Genomic DNA, 17,935 nt, shown 5'->3' on the forward strand with positions numbered 1-17,935 from the left:
AAATTTGTCTTCCACAAATTAATATTACTTAGCTGGCGGTCAATGCTGGCACACAATTTAAATTAGTAGCTAAAAACAATCTGCGGCTGATATGAAAATAAACTATTATTAAGGTCGCTGCGATTAGACGTCCCCCGGACTGCGCATTTTCCCTGAGTATTACAAATGGAGATGGGGTTGGGGTTGGGGAATCGAGGAGTAAAAGGCGGCAGCTCACGTTTTGGCTTTGTTTTCGGATATGCGGTCAATAAGCGGACAAGTGTGGACACTGGGGGGAGGATTACTCATGGCAATATCAGCTCCCCGGCTTCATTACCCCCCCCAACACAGTTCTTCGAAGAAATCGCAATTGTTTTTGTTTGGTTTCAATGCTTTGTTCTGCGATCGTGCGGTTCAAAGTTCGCTATCATTCAGACTGCTAATACTGTAAGTGTAGTAGCACAGAATGCTGATTCTCTTCAGGGATATCCACTCATTACAGAGCGAGAAATGATGCTGATAAGAATATAAGGTATATGGAATCATATGTAATTTAATGAAACAATAGTTTTTCTGCCGATCATTTTATTCTTTGTTATATAGTTAAAAAACCCATGAGTTGCAACAGTACCTTAGCTAAATATAACCCGGGGAATCCCTATATCTTAAATGATTTTAGTCATTATCTTTATCGTTTTACTATAGAGTTTAGACTTCCCAATCTGGCCTTAGGTAATAGCAATTTTAACTCCTATAAACAAACAAAAAACCTGTTTTATTGAATCTCTCTTTTTTTACTGTGTACCTTTTCTTTGTCTCATTTTTTTCTCTGGGGAGTTTTGCTCCATCAAATCCAAGTGCAGCTGAACTTAAATCGCACTAGATTTCCCACTGGGCCCCCGCTCTTTGTGTGTGTTTACAGTCAGCTGTTTTTAGAGCAGCAGAACGCCAACGCACACATTAACGCCATGCGCACTACCGCTCACACACACTTTGGCTTAATTTAAGTGTATGCCAGCGTTTGAATTGAACGTTGGACAAAGCGTGAGAGCCGCACTTCCCCATTGACGAAACCCAAATAGTATCCGAGTGCTGCGAAAGGTATACGTTATTTGTACCTAACTAAGGTAATAACAAAAATAATTAACTAAATAGTGTTACGTGTTGAAAATAATTATATTCAAGTACAAATCAAATAAAAAATTAGTAATAGGTATTACAATATATTTTTTTTTTCAAATCACTAAATTAAAATAAGGGAAGAGGAAAATTGGTTGCTGGTTAATCATTTGTAACCTTTTCATTGACAAAACTAAATGAATATCGTAAGTAAATAAAAAAAAATATTACGCCTTTAGGTACATTTACTTAGGTACTTCCCCAATACCGATAGTATTTGTGTATTGAAAAATATTTGTTTGCTATTTACAAAAATTAAACAAACCATTTTGCTAAATAATATAATATAATATAAAATAATAATAATAATGCAAAAGTCAGTCCCTCAACAAGTTTTCATTTATGTATTTGCAAAACTGAACAATAATTTTTAGGTACAATAATTTGGGAACTCCCCCAGCACTGATAGTATCTGCGGGTCTGCTCTGGCTTACACAGATATAGGTACGAGCGGGAGCGGAAAGCGCTCTCAGCTGGCAGCTGGTAGCTTAGCAGCCGCCGCAGCAGCTCCGCAGTTTCATTTTCAGTTCTTCGTCGTTCGCGCTGCCTGAATGTTGTTGTTCTCCTCCTGCGTTCGAGCGGTATTTTTGGGCAGGAATCGAGTCCAATCGGAACGGATCGCAACGCGCTGAATTAAAAACACGTTTCGTCTCAAAAAAAATATACATCTTTGGGTATTCCTGGAGCGCGCACATTACCATCTGGTAATTCGTTCTCTTCCGTAAAATCGTAGAATCGCCATCGCCCTCGCCCTTGTGGCGCATGATTTGAATAGCTGGCGTTGTTTGTTTGTTTGTTGGCTGTTTGCTGCCTCAACCACAACAAAGAAGGCACAAAAGCACGAGCACGCGTATCTCTGTATCTCTAAATATCTAAAAACGCTCCGAGCGGTCCAAGTGTTTATAAAAGTATATAAAAATGTGCGAGGGAGCGGTACTATGAACTATCTCATCTGGCAGTGGCCAAAAAAGATATAATGCTAATAGACCAAAAACACGTTTTATGCCATTTGTGTTTTGCTTTTCTCGGAAAAAACCCTCATCCCAACCGAAATTCAAAGGTGAGCACAAGTTTGGGAAATTTGATTCGTAGTAATTGCGTCGTTTTTGGAGGTTCTCTTTGCTTTTCCTGCAGTCTGCAGTCGCAGTTTTAACACACAACCCACCACCCTGATAAACTTTGCAGCCAGAGTTTACCTCCCTATCATATGTATCTTTAATGTTTTCCTGCCTTTTGTATCTGACAAGAGCGCCTGCGCCCTCTCTTGAGTAAGAATTATTTGCAAATATTATCCGGTGGTGGCTGCTGGCTGATGTGTTTTCAAATGTTTATTCCCCGCTCGCTATTTGTTAATAGCATATGACACACATCTAAAGCGCAACCGTCCGAAATATGAAAACTAGATCAGGCCAGAGACAGAGTGAACAATGAACAGAGTTCATAGATTCGGCGGGGGAACATACAAACTGACCTACTTTGATTTTGCAGTTAGGGTAGGACCTCTCATCTCGGGTCATCCACCCACAAAATCCACGACGCGAGAGGTGTGCGAAGTCTTAGTTCTGAGGAACCCCAATTTCGAAACTTCCCATCGTCCGACTGCTCAGATTCTTGAGATTAGACCATCCGCAGCTGTGCGTGGCCAGTTTTGAGTGCCGGCATTGAGATAACAAGTCGATGGCCGACAACAGCTGGCAGTCGAATAGCCGGGCCATATAAACCGTAGTGTGTGCGATTCCGCGCCTTACATCTCCGGCGTTTAGCGTAAGGAAACCCGCCGTCCAGTAGCAGGAAGCCTATCGGATCGCCCATCTAATCGTGAATCGAACTGCAAGCGAATCTGTAATAAAAACTCGTGTACACTAAGAAAATCCATAGGCCTAAATACAAAGCACGCATACGATAAACATAAACCGCAAAATGTATTTATCACAAAAATAAACAAGAAGCTGAGCAAAACTTTAAAATAATAAACACTAAGTTTATAAAAGTGTGGGGAAACCATTTCCTTTTCCAAAAGTTTCTAAAATTGTGGCTTGATAACAAGTTTATTTAAAATGTAGTTAATGATTGAAATATGTTATACAATTTGGTGGACCTTTAAACAGACTTTAGTTTCATATAGAATAAGGGTGTACAAATTAAATAAAACACTTCTATAGAATCATTTGCAAACATATCTTGGAGATACAATTTTTTCACAATGTAGTAAATTGTAAACTTGTTATAGAATTTTTTGAACTTTTGGGACATCTTGTAGTGCGAATTTCCTTGCAGTGTAGGAGCAAGTGGGAATTCTCATCGCTATACGGTAAACGAACAAATCTTATCAGACGGCCACCTGCAAAATTGGTTGCCAGTGCAGGCAAACCCAGCCTCATTTCTCAACTTCCCATTACAGTGGACTTTGCTAGTCTTGCGATGAGCGCTCTTCCAACCACAATTTCTGCGATTCATGTGTATAGGTATAGGGTACAAGTGCACTGAACCAGCAGTTCTTGGCCCGTAAAGCTGTTTATGAAGCCGATTCTGTGAGCCCTCAAGTGTCTGGCATTGAATTCAGTGGTGTACAACGTTTATCGGGTGCTCTTGATGGGTGTCGTCGTCGTTTCTCAACTGGGTCTGGGTCTCTGTGTCGTCTGGGTCTCTGGGCATTGTTCAGTAATTAGAAATTCATGCTGCTAGCTGCCATTGAGCAAGCTACAAGCTGACGCTTTGCGAGACCTTTAGAAACTGGGGGCGGTGGGCTGTACTTCCTGCCCTGTGTGATGTAATATATACCCGTAGCGTGTGGAAAGAGTGTTTAAGAGCACTTAAATATGTGTGCGAGAATGCCAAATCAATAGACAAATGCCTGTGGCGGGATGCCTCCATTTAAATTATGCTTGATTTGCATCGTTTTCCCATTTCCCTTTCATTACAGAGCTGAACTGAGAGGGAGTCAACCTACATTATTCATGTACTTCCAATGCAGATGCCAATCTTCAGTGTATTCAATTAAATAGAAGCATTCTTCGAGAGTCACAAGTTACTACGCATCACAAAACAAGCTGAATAACCAAGCATAAATCAATTGAGCCAAATGCTGATGCCATATGCCAATAGCAATTGCACGAAACAAAACTAAACGGATTCTCAAACCAAACCCCACAAATAAAAGCCATGAATGAGCTACAGGCCTCCAGTGTCCCGCTGGTGGACAAGTGCTCTTCCCACGCCGTCATAGTGCCGGCGACCAAAAGCCCCAACAAAGTGTCCGATTCGGCGGCCACAACAGCACCCAATGCCGTCTTATACACAAGCGGTAACATGTCCCTAACAACGCTCTCCACAGGCAGCAGCATCCCAATTGCGAATCCGAATCCCAAACAGGAGCCAGCGCCGCTCCTCAGCCAGCTCAAGTTGACCAACGACCTGAAGCAGAACACTCACGGGTGAGTCTATACAGATGAGAAAATTTCAAGTTTAACCTAACGCCCACGAATAGCGTTCTATATTAATTCGGTCAATATCTATGAACACACCAAAAATTTACCAAATCAAACCATAGTTTTAAAGTTATTAAGAAATTATATATAAGAGCTTTCATTTTGTTTCAAAACCAAAACTGTTCATAATAAGATTATTATGTCCAGTCTTTATTCTTTTCTTATAATTTTATTACTATTGTCTAGTATCTAGTCTTAAAACTGTTCAACATATTAAACCAGTTTGTTTCTGTGTAATTCGTGAGTAATTGCATTAGGCGGGATTAGACCCGAGCAGAACTGGGTTTTTGGTTACCCAGGGAACTGCCACACTCCAGCTGTGGGGATTATAAGCGGGAAAGAATTGAATTATGTCCCTCTGACCCTGAACTGCTGTATAATGTTGCATTCGTTGGTGCGGCCACTCGGCAATTTCCGCTTGTGCAAGCCACCTTCTGGCTTTCCTGTGGGTGAAATGGGTGGGTGGCAAGGTTACCAAGTATCAGCTAACTTATCACACTGTCACAAGTCACTTTTTCGCTGAGGTGGCACTTCTATTTTTAGCACATCCTGCGTAAAATCATTAAAAAAGAATCAAAGCAGCGAATGGGAGTGTGGGAGTAGGAGCTATTAATAAGACTGTCGAGTCAAAATTAGCACGCATCTGTAATGTTCGTATCTTTCTTCCGTTTGGAACATGCCACCTGCCACGACATTATTGTGTGTCGGAAAATGGAAACGGAAAAGAAGGAGCTAAAGACCTGGAAAATCGATGACTCCGTCTCACAAATCGCGTGTTGGCATGGAAATGGTACCAACCACGCCCTCTCCAGAAATATGCACAGTTGTAAAAATAATTTTAAAGTAAGGCAACTGAAACTGTGAAAACTTTGGGTCTAAAGTTGCATTAGAGTTGAAAAACTTTAAGCTTTAAACTTTAAATGGTATCCCATTCAACCTTGAACTGTTTTTCCTAGTTGCTTGATTAAAATGCAAATGGAAAATCTATGGGTAAATGAACACACCCACGAACAAATCAATGCAGGTCGCAATGTAATTAAAATTTTGCTGGGCTGTCGGGGCCTTTTAAAGGACATCCTCTGAATGCTGTACAGCAATCAGGTTGTTTGGTCCCCAGGACCAAGGTTTCGATGGGAAACAGGACAGGAAAGCAGCCTTAAATGCCACACTATCCTACATGTCCTTTCGACCCAGTCTGCCTCCCCTTTTCACCCGCTGTCGGCACAGCCATAAATAATAAGCCACAATCAAACGCACATGTATGCGGAGAGGGACACAAGGGGGAAAAAAAACATGTAACAGTGAATGAAACGCCGCCAAACGGCAAAAGCCGTAAAAGCCATAAGACCAAGCAAAACAATACAAAGGAAGGCAGACAAAAGGGGTCCTGGGGCTCAGAAAATTATAAACGCCGAATGGAGGGTACCCTCGTTGTATGGAAATATAAAACCTATTGAAATGAATTGGGTTTTGAAATCCTTTATAAGACTTAGGCAGACACAAGGAATGTAATATACTGTAGTTGTATAAGGTTACAATATATTTGCAGTCCAGAATTCTTTTGTTGTTTTAGGGTACCTCCGAATAATTTATTTAGCAAAGACTTATTAAATTATTGCTCAAAAAATATTAGCTACAGATATCAATAAGTTTTTGAAATCACTTTTAAAAGTGTCTAAGAGTATGCAATATATATTCATTGCTTATACTAACAATATATTTTTAGACCGTAAGTTTTTTGTATTGCATACTTTTGAACACATTTTGAAATAATTCCAAAACCGTAGTGTAGCACCCTTGATTACAATTTTTAATTAAAAATATCGGTAGTGCCATTTTCCAAAGTTCCTGGTTAAGTCAAAGGACTTCTTTCCTAACAGGGTAGCAGGACAGTCGGGGACCTCGCGGCGCCGCGTGCCTGGAAAAATCGAACAAGCCGCCAAGCTGTCCAAAGTCGTGCCGCAGTCAGCAGTTGGACTCCGTTCGACTTTTTAGTCCGGCGGCAACATCGCGTCCCTGTGTGCGGCACTCCGTCAGCTCTCGGTTTCTCAGCCTTAAATATTTATGTGCCTATTAGAAAAATGCTCCCACAATAGAGGGAGGTAGTTGAAAACTACCCGTGCTCATCCACGTGGTCGCTGTTTTGCGTGTGATTTTTTTTTTTTTTTTTTTGGCAAGTGGACAAGACTACTCTACGTGTACGCCGGTCGGTTATGTAATGTGAAGTTTGCAGCAAACTTAAAAACGCTGAAAGGGCAGAGACTTCGTGGCGCCTTCCTCAAATTTTCCCTTCTGTCGAATGACAACCTGTGCATACTTGAGGCGACTGGGCGACCGCAAAAGTCAGCCAGCCAACACTCGAGGCATGTTGACCTTCTGCCCCCGCTTCGAGGGCAAAAGAAAAGCAGCAGCAGTTCTAGACAGGACCTGCTTCCACGCTCAATGTGGCAGCAATAGTCCACCCACAACCACTCCCACTCCCACGCCCACACATCCGTTTCCATATTTGATTGGCGGCCTTGCGCGTTTATTTAATAGCTTGAATTGGCCAGGAATCAAAGCCACATGATTGTTCCCATACATAGGGCTTGAATTGCAGTGGATTTTTTATTCAAAATGACTGAGACGTAAAAATAAAGTGTTCTTTTTAAAATAAATTATAAACAATAATAAATTTATAAACTATTATTGCTCAATTAAAGCCATATAAAGGCCCACAAATGGGGCATTTGATGTGCAGAACATTAAAATACTTATATATATATATATATATTTTTTTTTAAGGCATCTAGTTCAAGTAGACATATTAATTTTAAAACTAATTGATACATGTTTGTGTAATTAAAAACACATGATGGTTCCCAAACAATTACCATGGTGGCATATTTAATTGAGGTCTCTCTTATTACCATACACACTTTTTACTTTACTCTCCTATGTTGAAATTCATCATTTAATTGACTCGCCTATGAATAAAGCTATGAATAAAGCTTTCTGGAAGGCGAAAGATACCATCGTTTGGCACACTTGCTTTTATTAATACTTTTATTAATCGCAATGAACTGCCGCCTGGCATTTTTAAACCGCTTAATTGTTGTTAAGCGGGATGATCTAACGCCAGCTGATATTTCCGGTTGTGTCTAATCAGTGCGAACACAACAATGTAACTGGCCCCGCGACCTCAAGGTTCGGAAATTTAGAAATTCTGAACTAGAAACAGTAGTTTTAGCTACCCAGATATAAAGTTACTACAGCAGCAGCACCAGCTGTTTTATGGCCGGCTATCAATCAATTAATGCCTTCGAACCTGGCAACAATTACCACGCATTAAGATTGATAAACAATCAAGAAAGAAAAGAAGAGAAGAGAAGAGAAGAGAACCCGAAGGGATTGCGTGACTGACTCCATTTGAATCCAATTGAATGGGTAAATTTAAAAAGACAAAAGCAAGGAGTTGCGCAGAATATCATTTGCAGTCTTTATTTTTCCTGTTGTTCTGAGTGCAATTCGACAAAGACAAAGTGTAAGTGCAAACTTCGTCGAGTCTTCGTTGAGTTGGGTTCGTTAACATGCACTCTGGGTGCATGCGCACTTGAAATGTACTCGCTCTCGGTGCTCGTGTACCGAGATATTCGCGGGAAATGATTCGCAATACACAAACACAAACACACACACACACACACAGCGGCGATATTTATCGTAACCGAAAGAGGCCAAAGCGAAAGGCAAAAAATCAAAACAAAGCAAAACAAAACAAATCAAATCAAATCCAAGCGAAGCAAAGCTGAAATTGTTTATTATAGTGTGTTCGTATCCGTACACTAGTCTCTCAATTGTATCTGTATTCACTTAGCATGGCCCGCAGCCAAACAGCTGACTCTTCCCTCTCCACCAATTTTATTTTAATATCTGGCCATTACGCCTCGAGTTGCGGCACGAAATTATAGAAACATATTTGAGCGGAATTCAGACAGTAATTGGCCACTCTATATAAGGAGAATTATACATTAGCTGACCACAATATCCGGACTTCAAAGTGCGTGCAAAGCCTAGTGAATCAAAACTATTTTTATAAATTTATATGCAACTATATCTTTAAGTAAAATGACTAACTCCCACTTAACTGCTGTTAAGAAAACGTTGAGTATAGTAGTTTTATGAATTATCAACCAGCTTTATCTTTAAATGCACTTTACCCTGAATGTTATGTTTTCAAAATAAATTGCTTAGATTGCGTCTTTGATCAAAAGCCAACAATTGATACAAGTTTTGATAGCTAAATCTTTAAATAAAGTATGACATTTTCAAAATAAACTGCTTAGCATGCGCCTATGAACCAAAAGCCAACAATTGATACATTTTTTTATTGCCATGTGGTATTTTAAATAGTCATTCTCCAATTTCCGAGTGTCAAGCTTAACTGTTTTTTATTTTTTGTACTGTCACTCCCGAGTTCGCAGCAAACCAGTGATAAGTAGTACAGCTAGTTACGCTGACCTTTAATCCCCACCTACTTATTACTTGCTCTGTGCACATCGAGGGCTTCCCAATCAATCAATTTCGACCAACAACTAGCTCAACAAATTTGCACCCAAAAAGCTGTAATGTTAATTGGCATTGGTCCGCTGCACTCGTCGGCGTCGGCGGACTTATCAATCGAAGTCCGGTCCGGCATGCAACCAACCGACCAACTGACCACTAATGAAAACGCACTCGGCACTTTGGCCCAAGGTATGTGTGTGTTCAGACGACACAATTCATGAATGAAACAAAAAGCAGAGCGAACTCTGGCCTTTTCAATGTGGGAGTGGGAGGTGGGTGATTGGCTGAATCATTCATTGAGTGCTGGAAGCACGAAAGGGGAAATAAACGTTGCTGATTGATCCATTGATTGACAATTCAGGGCGTTATCATGAGGAGCTAACCCGGGGAATAAGGATTAATTATGGAGCTAAAGTTGAACCGCTGTCTCAGCGCCGATAGTGAGGGCATTCAGAACTCCAGCTTCGAAATATCTGCATCTGCATCATCATCCCAGTTGGATGTCAATCGCAGGAGATCCGAGTATGTCTCGGCCTATGCCGAAATGGAACAGCAGCGCTCCAGGTCCTTGGTGCAGACCAAGTTGACCAAGAACGGCTGCTGTGTCAGTGCACTGCAAAAGAGGCCCAAGTAGGAATCAACAAAAACCCTCTAGAGATATTCTACAAATGGCACACAATTAAAAATTCTTCTTTGATTATTTTCAGGTCCCAGAACAACCTATGCAATGGCGGCTTGGGCAACAGCAATCACGCCTTGGCGCCCAAGGTGGCCAACAATAGTGGCAGTAGTGCCAATGGCCAGAAGAAGGGCACCATCGCCCTGTCACATCTGCCCCAACGACCGCCGGTGGACATCGAGTTCTGTGATATCTCCTACTCGGTCGCCGACGGCCATCGGCGGGGATTCAAGACCATCCTCAAGAGCGTCTCGGGCAAGTTCCGAAATGGCGAGATCACAGCCATTATGGGACCCTCCGGTGCCGGAAAAAGCACGCTGATGAACATCCTGGCGGGATACAAGTGAGTTCAACATTTAATCTTATTCAGTTTGTTTTTCTTTCGTCATACATTTTCGGAATGTTTTTCAAATTAAATTTATATCAGGACTTCATTAGTTTGATCTGTTAATTTTTAAATCAGTTTTAAATTGTAGGAATAAAGGCTATGCAAAACATTTATTTAATAATGCCCATTTTTTTGTTTTTAAATTTTTAATGGAAAGCCTTCAGCCGTTATCAGTTTTACATTTTGGTCCTTTGAGCCGGATACAAAAATGTTAAGATAGATCAGATTAAGTAAGATAATTGAAAAGAAAGTACACATAAGTAAATACTTTTATTTTAAAAATAGTGATCATTCCAATAGCTCAAAAAGGGAACACACAAACCGACTTTCCCAATTTTTTAGTCTACTTTGACTGACAAACTCATTTTTTTGTCCCTAGGACTGCCCAACTTAGTGGTTCTGTGCTGATCAACAGCAAGGAGCGAAATCTGCGGCGCTTTCGGAAGCTCTCCTGTTACATCATGCAGGACGATGTGCTGATCGGCAATCTAACCGTTCGCGAGGCCATGATGGTGGCTGCCAACCTCAAGCTGGGCAAGAATATGATCAGTTACGCCAAAGTGGTGGTTGTTGAGGAGATCCTCGAGACGATTGGCCTAAAGGAGTCGGTAAACACCCTGACATGCAACCTGTCCGGTGGGCAAAGGAAACGACTATCGATCGCCCTCGAACTGGTCAACAATCCACCCGTGATGTTCTTCGACGAACCCACCTCCGGACTGGACAGTTCAACCTGCTTCCAGCTCATTTCGCTGCTGAGATCACTGGCCCGCGGAGGACGCACCATAGTCTGTACAATTCACCAGCCATCGGCGCGGCTTTTCGAGAAGTTCGATCATCTGTATTTGCTGGCTCAGGGACAATGTGTCTACGAGGGCAGAGTGAAGGGTCTGGTGTCGTATCTCTCTTCGTTGGGCTACGAATGCCCTTCGTATCACAATCCTGCCGATTACGTTTTGGAGGTGGCATCTGGCGAGTACGGAGATGCTGTACCGAAACTGGTGCAGGCAGTGAAAAGTGGAGCTTGCAAAAAGTATGCGCAAAAGGATTATGTACAAACCTTGGCCCAAAAGAGCTGCAACAATGATATCGTCAAGGGCAGGGGAAGTGGGGCGGAGAATACGACAGCTACGTTAACCCTACAGGATGAGAAGCCGCCACTGGAACGCTCCAGTGCCGAAGACCCCGCGGAGCTAAAGCCACCGAAGCTGGAGTCTCAACAGTCTCAAAACTCCGACTGCAGCGTTGTGAATATGCCAACAACTGGTGTGGACGACAGCTGCAGCTTTAGCTCTTCGAAAGGCACCCAAAATGCGGTGGGTTCGGGCTCGGGCGGACCCAGTGCCGTTGTGGGCTGCATGACCTCGCTGCTGGATTCGCACGAGAGCGTCGTCACACTTCCCAACAAGACGGGTTTCCCCACCAGCGGATGGACACAATTCTGGATCCTGCTCCAGCGCTCATTTCGCACCATTCTTCGCGACAAAATGCTGACCCACATGCGGCTCTTCTCGCACATCATTGTGGGAGCAATCATCGGAATGATCTACTATGATGTGGGCAACGAGGCCAGCAAAATCATGAGCAATGCCGGTTGCATCTTCTTCGTCTCACTGTTCACAACCTTTACGGCAATGATGCCCACCATTTTGACCTGTGAGTTTATGGATTTCCAAGTTTTTTTGACCTTTTACAATAATCTGGAATCTTTAATTCGCAGTTCCCACTGAAATGTCAGTGTTCGTGAGGGAGCATCTCAACTACTGGTACTCACTGAAGGCTTTTTACTTTGCCAAGACCATAGCGGACCTGCCGTTTCAGGTGAGTAAAATTATTTCATTTCAATAAATTCCTTGAAAAATGTTTATCTTTGTATGGTTGCTGAGTTTGTTCAAATTTGTTTCTTAGAATCTTCTTTAAGTCACAACTGTTAATCCTGTATATTCTCTTACAGATCGTCTTCTCCAGCGTCTACGTTCTGGTGGTGTACTACCTAACCTCGCAGCCGATGGAATTGGAGCGGGTGTCAATGTTTGTGCTCATCTGCGTGCTTAACTCACTGGTGGCACAATCGCTGGGACTGCTGATCGGGGCGGGGATGAATATCGAAACGGGCGTATTCCTCGGCCCCGTGACGACTATACCCACGATATTGTTCTCCGGGTTCTTTGTTACCTTTGACACCATACCTGGCTATCTGCAATGGGTGACGTACGTCAGTTATGTGCGTTATGGGTTCGAAGGTGAGTTTGAAAGCCTTTGCACTGTATTATCATAAACTCATAAAAACGATTTCGTTTTCTTAAGGTGCCATGGTGGCCATCTATGGAATGGATCGGGCCAAGATGGAGTGCAACCAAATATATTGCCACTATCGTGTGCCAAAGAAGTTCCTCGAGCAGATGTCCATGGAAAATGCTCTGTTTTGGGTGGATGCCGTTGCCCTGATTGGAATCTTCTTTGCCCTGCGCATCGTAGCATATTTTGTGCTGCGATGGAAACTGCACATGATCCGCTAAACGGACGATTCGCGGGATTTGTTCATAGTCTAGGGTTATTATTATTATCATACGTTAGAGATCACCTGTACATAGAAAACAAAAAATGGGCAAGGAATGTGGGGATAGTAGTTGGAAGGTAGGATGGATATGGATTGTAACTAGGCGTAGCTTTACCGCATTCTTCAACTTTCGCCCCTCGGGCTTTGTACGTTTATACAGACAAGAGACATACATACACACTTACAAAATCAAAAGTGTCGAAGAGACGATTCTAAATATATTTCCATGGATACACATATTCATATACCCATACAGTAGCTGTTCTGCATACCAAAACAAATGGAATTTACATAGATCTATATATATATAAATAGGATTACCCACGTAGAACCCCACTTACACATACTCACTAAACTTGAGGTATAATTCTTGTGACCAAGCAGAAAAGAGTCTGAACTTAAGTAGGTTGAAAACATAACAAACTGTAGAGAAGATCCAGATCCTTCAGTGTGGAATTCAAAAGAAGACGATGGCGACAACGACGACTTTCTCCCAACGTTCTTCACTCCGTCCCCATGTTTTACTCTCTCAAATTCTCTTTCTGCAAGAGATGAAACCACCTTTTTCTACTTTTTCGGTATCCTATTTTGAACCCAGAAAGGAACCAGTGTGCAATCGAGCGGAAGTTAAGGCGAATGTGGAAATGCGGAAACGGAAACCATTCCCTTGTGATAGAAATAGCGGAGCAGTTCGGGTTGGGAAATCCGTTTCCCGGACAGGGGAGGTAGAAAATATAAAAGTGAGGGGGAACCTGGCCAACTGGTGATATCAAGCAATTACTATTATTACGAGCACGTTTGAAGGCGATGGGGATACAACCGGATTTGTGTTAGCTACGCGTATTTGTGATTATAACCTTTTTAATTTAGTACATGTTTAGTTTAATTTTATACGTCTACATTTATCATGCCAAAATAAATGCAATTTTCATTTAAACAGCACACTCTCTCTTTGCCCAATAAGTTTTTTAATTTTCTCTTTGTTATGCCAAAGTTAAAGACAAAGTAAATCTGAGTTAGGTATTACGGGAGGGATTCTGAGTGATACGCAAAACAAAATGAACTCTTTTTGAACAGAAATCGTTGGCAAACATATTCGGGATACTTTGAGGAGCATATTGTAGCATTACTGTCTATTAAGCAATCTATTGACGACGCCCCCGAATATATCTGTCGTATTTGGTGTATTGTATTGTATATTTCGGTAGTTTGTAGCGCATGTTACCCCTGAACACAAAAGTTAAAGAATGGTCATTATTGTACACAAAGACATATTACAGATTACTGTCAAAACCTGGTAGAGTATTTTTAATAAAGAATCCAAAGCATCATCAAGTCAAGAAGAGAATTTGACTATTTCATTTCGCAAGTTAAAAAATTTGCTTTAATATGTTGTATGAATCTTCACAACACGCCACCTATTGAGTAAATTGCTTATGCTAGCGTGGACAATAACCACATTCACTAGCCGATGCAACAACCATCAAAATCACCCTCTTTTGGTCATTTTTGTCGAATGTCTTCTACACCCGTCCTGGTTGGGTTCCATGCTTATAGATAATATCACTGTTGACGTCCGTCCACGTAGTGACAATTAGCTGGAAGCATCCATTATTGTTTTAATCAAACATAAACACGATGATATACAATTTTTACCAAAAAAAATTAAATTAAAATAAATTTTGGTAAAACTCATAGTTATCGTTACAAAATTTAATATCAGAAATTTTTGAAGTTAAAAGTGCGAATGTCACTTTATGCTTACCTCGTCAAGATGTGCTTTTTTTAAATATTTAATATAAGAAAAGAATAAGTTTATTTTATAAAACAAGAAAATGAGTAATAAAATATAAATATAAAAAAAATGGTGAGGATCTAATTTTGGTCGTCTTGAAATTTTTTCGTCTTACTCAAACCACTTAAATTCGAAAGCTGCACCATTTTAAGTTTTTTTGAAGTGTTTAATAATTTACATATTCATTATATAATTTTAAATTGTTTTACTAAATAAAAACGGGTGTTTCAGCCTTGTATTTCTAATATAAATTGCACTGTCATTTTGGTTTTTGACAGCCATGGGGGGCGTAGGCCAAAAAATCACCCCTCCTTGGGAAGGATCAAAGAGCCAGATGAGTCGGTTGCAATGGGAATGTCACCGGTCAAACGGAGTGATTTTTATTGGCTTGTTGCTTTTTCGATTCTCTGATAAATTGTTAATGTCCCCATACACAGGCACACACACATGCAGGTCTAGCACATGTGATGCTAAAATGCAAACGTTGCAAATTTATTATTTATGTCCCGCTAAGCTTTGTGCGCATAAAGGAAGGGCGCAGGGGGAAAAATAGTATGTGCAGGGGATACAGGACTAACATCCTGCGACAATTTCAGCGCTGCAGATGCGCCAGAACGGAAAAACACCCAGAAAAAGGAATTAATTGTTAACACTAATACCAATTAATGTGGGTTTTCAAATTAAAATAAATATTTATTTTGTACTGTTGATATGTTTTCCTGCAATAGCAATCTTCTACCAAAAACGTTAAAAAATAGTAAACTATTATTGATGATAAAAAACGAGGTTTTTCTTAAAGCAGATAATTTGCAGGTATGTATTTATTTTAAGATTAAATATAATAATTTTCCCCAATTAATAATTCCGTTATATTAAGTATCCTAGAAATTTTCCCAGTACAGGCCCCGCAGGAAAATGATTTTATTTTGGGCTACAATTTTCGGGCCCGCCGTATAAAATTGCATTTTATGTGTGTGCATACGAAATTTGACTATTTCTGAGGGGAAGGGCGGAGAAACCTGACCCTGCAGCAATTTCAATACATCAAACAAATCATTTGAGTGTTTGTAGGTTGGTATGTAAAGGAAGAGAAAAGCGTATCAAGGACAGACGCTAAACATGTTTACTTAGGGTTGGTAAAACATCGATAATGTGCACTATCGGTAGTTTTTTCTATATATGATAGTCACTATCGATATTATCGATAGTATTGAGAGCAAATTACAAAATTTCAATAAAACAAATCCAAGTTTTTAATTTCATTTAAAAAACAGAATTTTCATGAAACGCTGCCCTATGGTCTGAAAATTTCAGCAAGATTCTAGAAATATACTGCAATATACTTTAAATATTCTTCTAATAACCATAATAAAAAAATATTTTTAAATAACGCTAGTATCGATGGCGAGCCAAACCATCGATTTTTACTAAAGTGTTTGACTATCGATAGTATCGATAGTGCTATCGATTGTTTTACCAACCCTATGTTTACTGCTGTGTGGCCGGAAATTAATGACCGCTGCCAAATCGAGCCCAACAACGAGCAAAGTGCAGTTCGCACTTTAATTAATTAGACATTCATTTGCAGCATTCCCCCAGGCCTCTATATCTGACTCCCCCCCTCTGTCTTCTGTCGTTTCAGTCGTTATCCCAAGCTGTGCTGTGTGTCTCTGTTTGCCGATTTGTAATGTGGCAGCGGCAGCAGCATCCCATCGGCACCGAATTTCAGGTGCATTATGCTTCGCAGGCGTAATAAATTAGCACAAACATGCCACTAAAATGGCACCACGCCCACCTGCTGGCCCGAAGGCACTGGCGAGTGACCCACTCTAAAATGCTGTCAATGCAGTTCGCATGCCTATCTAATCTACACACTTACAAAAAATTAAATGTCATTAACATCGATATTAAACTTTTTATTCTGATAAAATATCAAAATAACAAGATAGTTATTAATTTCTAGTCCTGATTGCTTGAATAATAAAAAAAAAATCTTTATATCAGCCTGGTCCTATTTGGCGGAAAAGAGATTCACTATCATTTTAAGAGTATAAACAAAAAAACAAAAAAGTAAATTAATAAAAATAACAAGTATCTAAGCATCTTTTAATAAACATGTTTCTTTTTTATAAATTTTTCTAATTTTTCTAGAAAATTCTAGAAAAATTTAAGATACAAATGTAAATTAGTTTTTTATTTGCGCTGCCATTAAAGACAAAAATATTTCGAATTTCTTGTTGTTAGGGCTAACTTTGTTTTGAGTTCAAGGAGCGATACATCTTTCTGATAATGTTTTATAACAACAAATTTTCATTAACCAGCAATGCAAGATCAAACTATTTTGGTGATGCTTTTTTATCTGTGCATTCTCATCCTCATTCGCATCACTCGCATCCATTCCAATTCAGCCCAGCAGGCACAACAGCACGCCTGGGATTTGGCTTGGGATTTGCGCACAATGTGTTTAGTGGCAGCAACACCAGCTTGATGGTTCCAGGATGCAGATGCAGCACCTGGAGGAGGAGGAGGGGAAGGTGACACTCCATCGGTGACGAGGACAACTAAATCAAATGAAATGTATGCAATGCATAGCCAAGTAACCGGGGCTAGTTGCTTTTGTTGCTCGGGGACCAGGGCATTAATTGCAAATGTAACTTTAAATTTGCCCCATTGCATTTGTTCAGGTAACTGCCGCATGAAGTTTGTTGACACTTAAAGGGTCTTAGGATTGCCAGAAACTGTAGCAAAGACTGCCAACAAAATGGATATTTATAACAAATATAAATAATATTTCAAGGAATAAAGAGCAATAAAACAAACAAAATTACAAATACTTGTATAGCCCAATAAAGTAGGCAAAACATAAAGTATTATGAGACTTTAACTTGTACCATATTTATTTCATTAGTTCTTTAGTTTTGTCCTAATATTTTGTAATAAAGTACATTTTATTTCCATTTCATCTTTAATCCATTAATGATTTATCCCAGCAATATTTAAAAGTAATGGCAAGTCTTAAACTTGGCCTGGAATTTTTTATAGGAACTTTCGAATGATCAGCATTGGAAAATAGTTGGAAATTTCTTTGTGCTGCCTTGTCCTCTGAGATGCAGTTTGGACTCAAGTTTTGCCCGCTCCCCCTTCTGACTTCACGCTGCATTCGAAATTTATGGGTTTTATTGTGTGATTTATGCATCGTTCGCCCAATGTCCGAATGGCGAAATGGCGAAATGGCGAAATGGCCATTCGGCCAGCGCACGCAACTTGGCAAAAGAGAAAAGCGTGAAGATTTTTACGCCGGAAATGCGCCCATCGACTGCGTGTT

At 40.4% G+C, this 17,935-nt stretch overlaps 1 protein-coding gene and 1 long non-coding RNA gene across 3 annotated transcripts in view; one reads left to right on the top strand and one right to left on the bottom strand.

Annotated features, from left to right (window-relative positions):
- The window catches only part of LOC128253519 (uncharacterized), a 146,266-nt gene that overhangs the window by 111,966 nt on the left and 16,365 nt on the right, over positions 1-17,935 (bottom strand). The gene's annotated exons all lie outside the window — the stretch shown is intronic.
- LOC128253514 (ATP-binding cassette sub-family G member 4) lies at positions 1,668-13,752 on the top strand. Of its 2 annotated transcripts, XM_052981968.1 has the most exons (7): positions 1,668-2,218; positions 4,082-4,592; positions 9,896-10,210; positions 10,635-11,911; positions 11,976-12,076; positions 12,210-12,498; positions 12,563-13,752. In XM_052981968.1, exons 2-7 carry the CDS (start codon positions 4,321-4,323, stop codon positions 12,772-12,774), a joined length of 2,466 nt encoding a protein of 821 aa, XP_052837928.1. In that variant the 5' UTR covers positions 1,668-2,218; positions 4,082-4,320; the 3' UTR covers positions 12,775-13,752. The 2 variants fall into 2 exon arrangements, with proteins under 2 accessions (XP_052837928.1, XP_052837929.1); XM_052981969.1 differs by lacking the exons at positions 1,668-2,218; positions 4,082-4,592 and adding an exon at positions 9,566-9,818.

This window comes from Drosophila gunungcola, assembly GCF_025200985.1.
Source record: "Drosophila gunungcola strain Sukarami chromosome 2L unlocalized genomic scaffold, Dgunungcola_SK_2 000037F, whole genome shotgun sequence".
Classification (NCBI taxonomy): Eukaryota; Metazoa; Arthropoda; class Insecta; order Diptera; family Drosophilidae; genus Drosophila; species Drosophila gunungcola.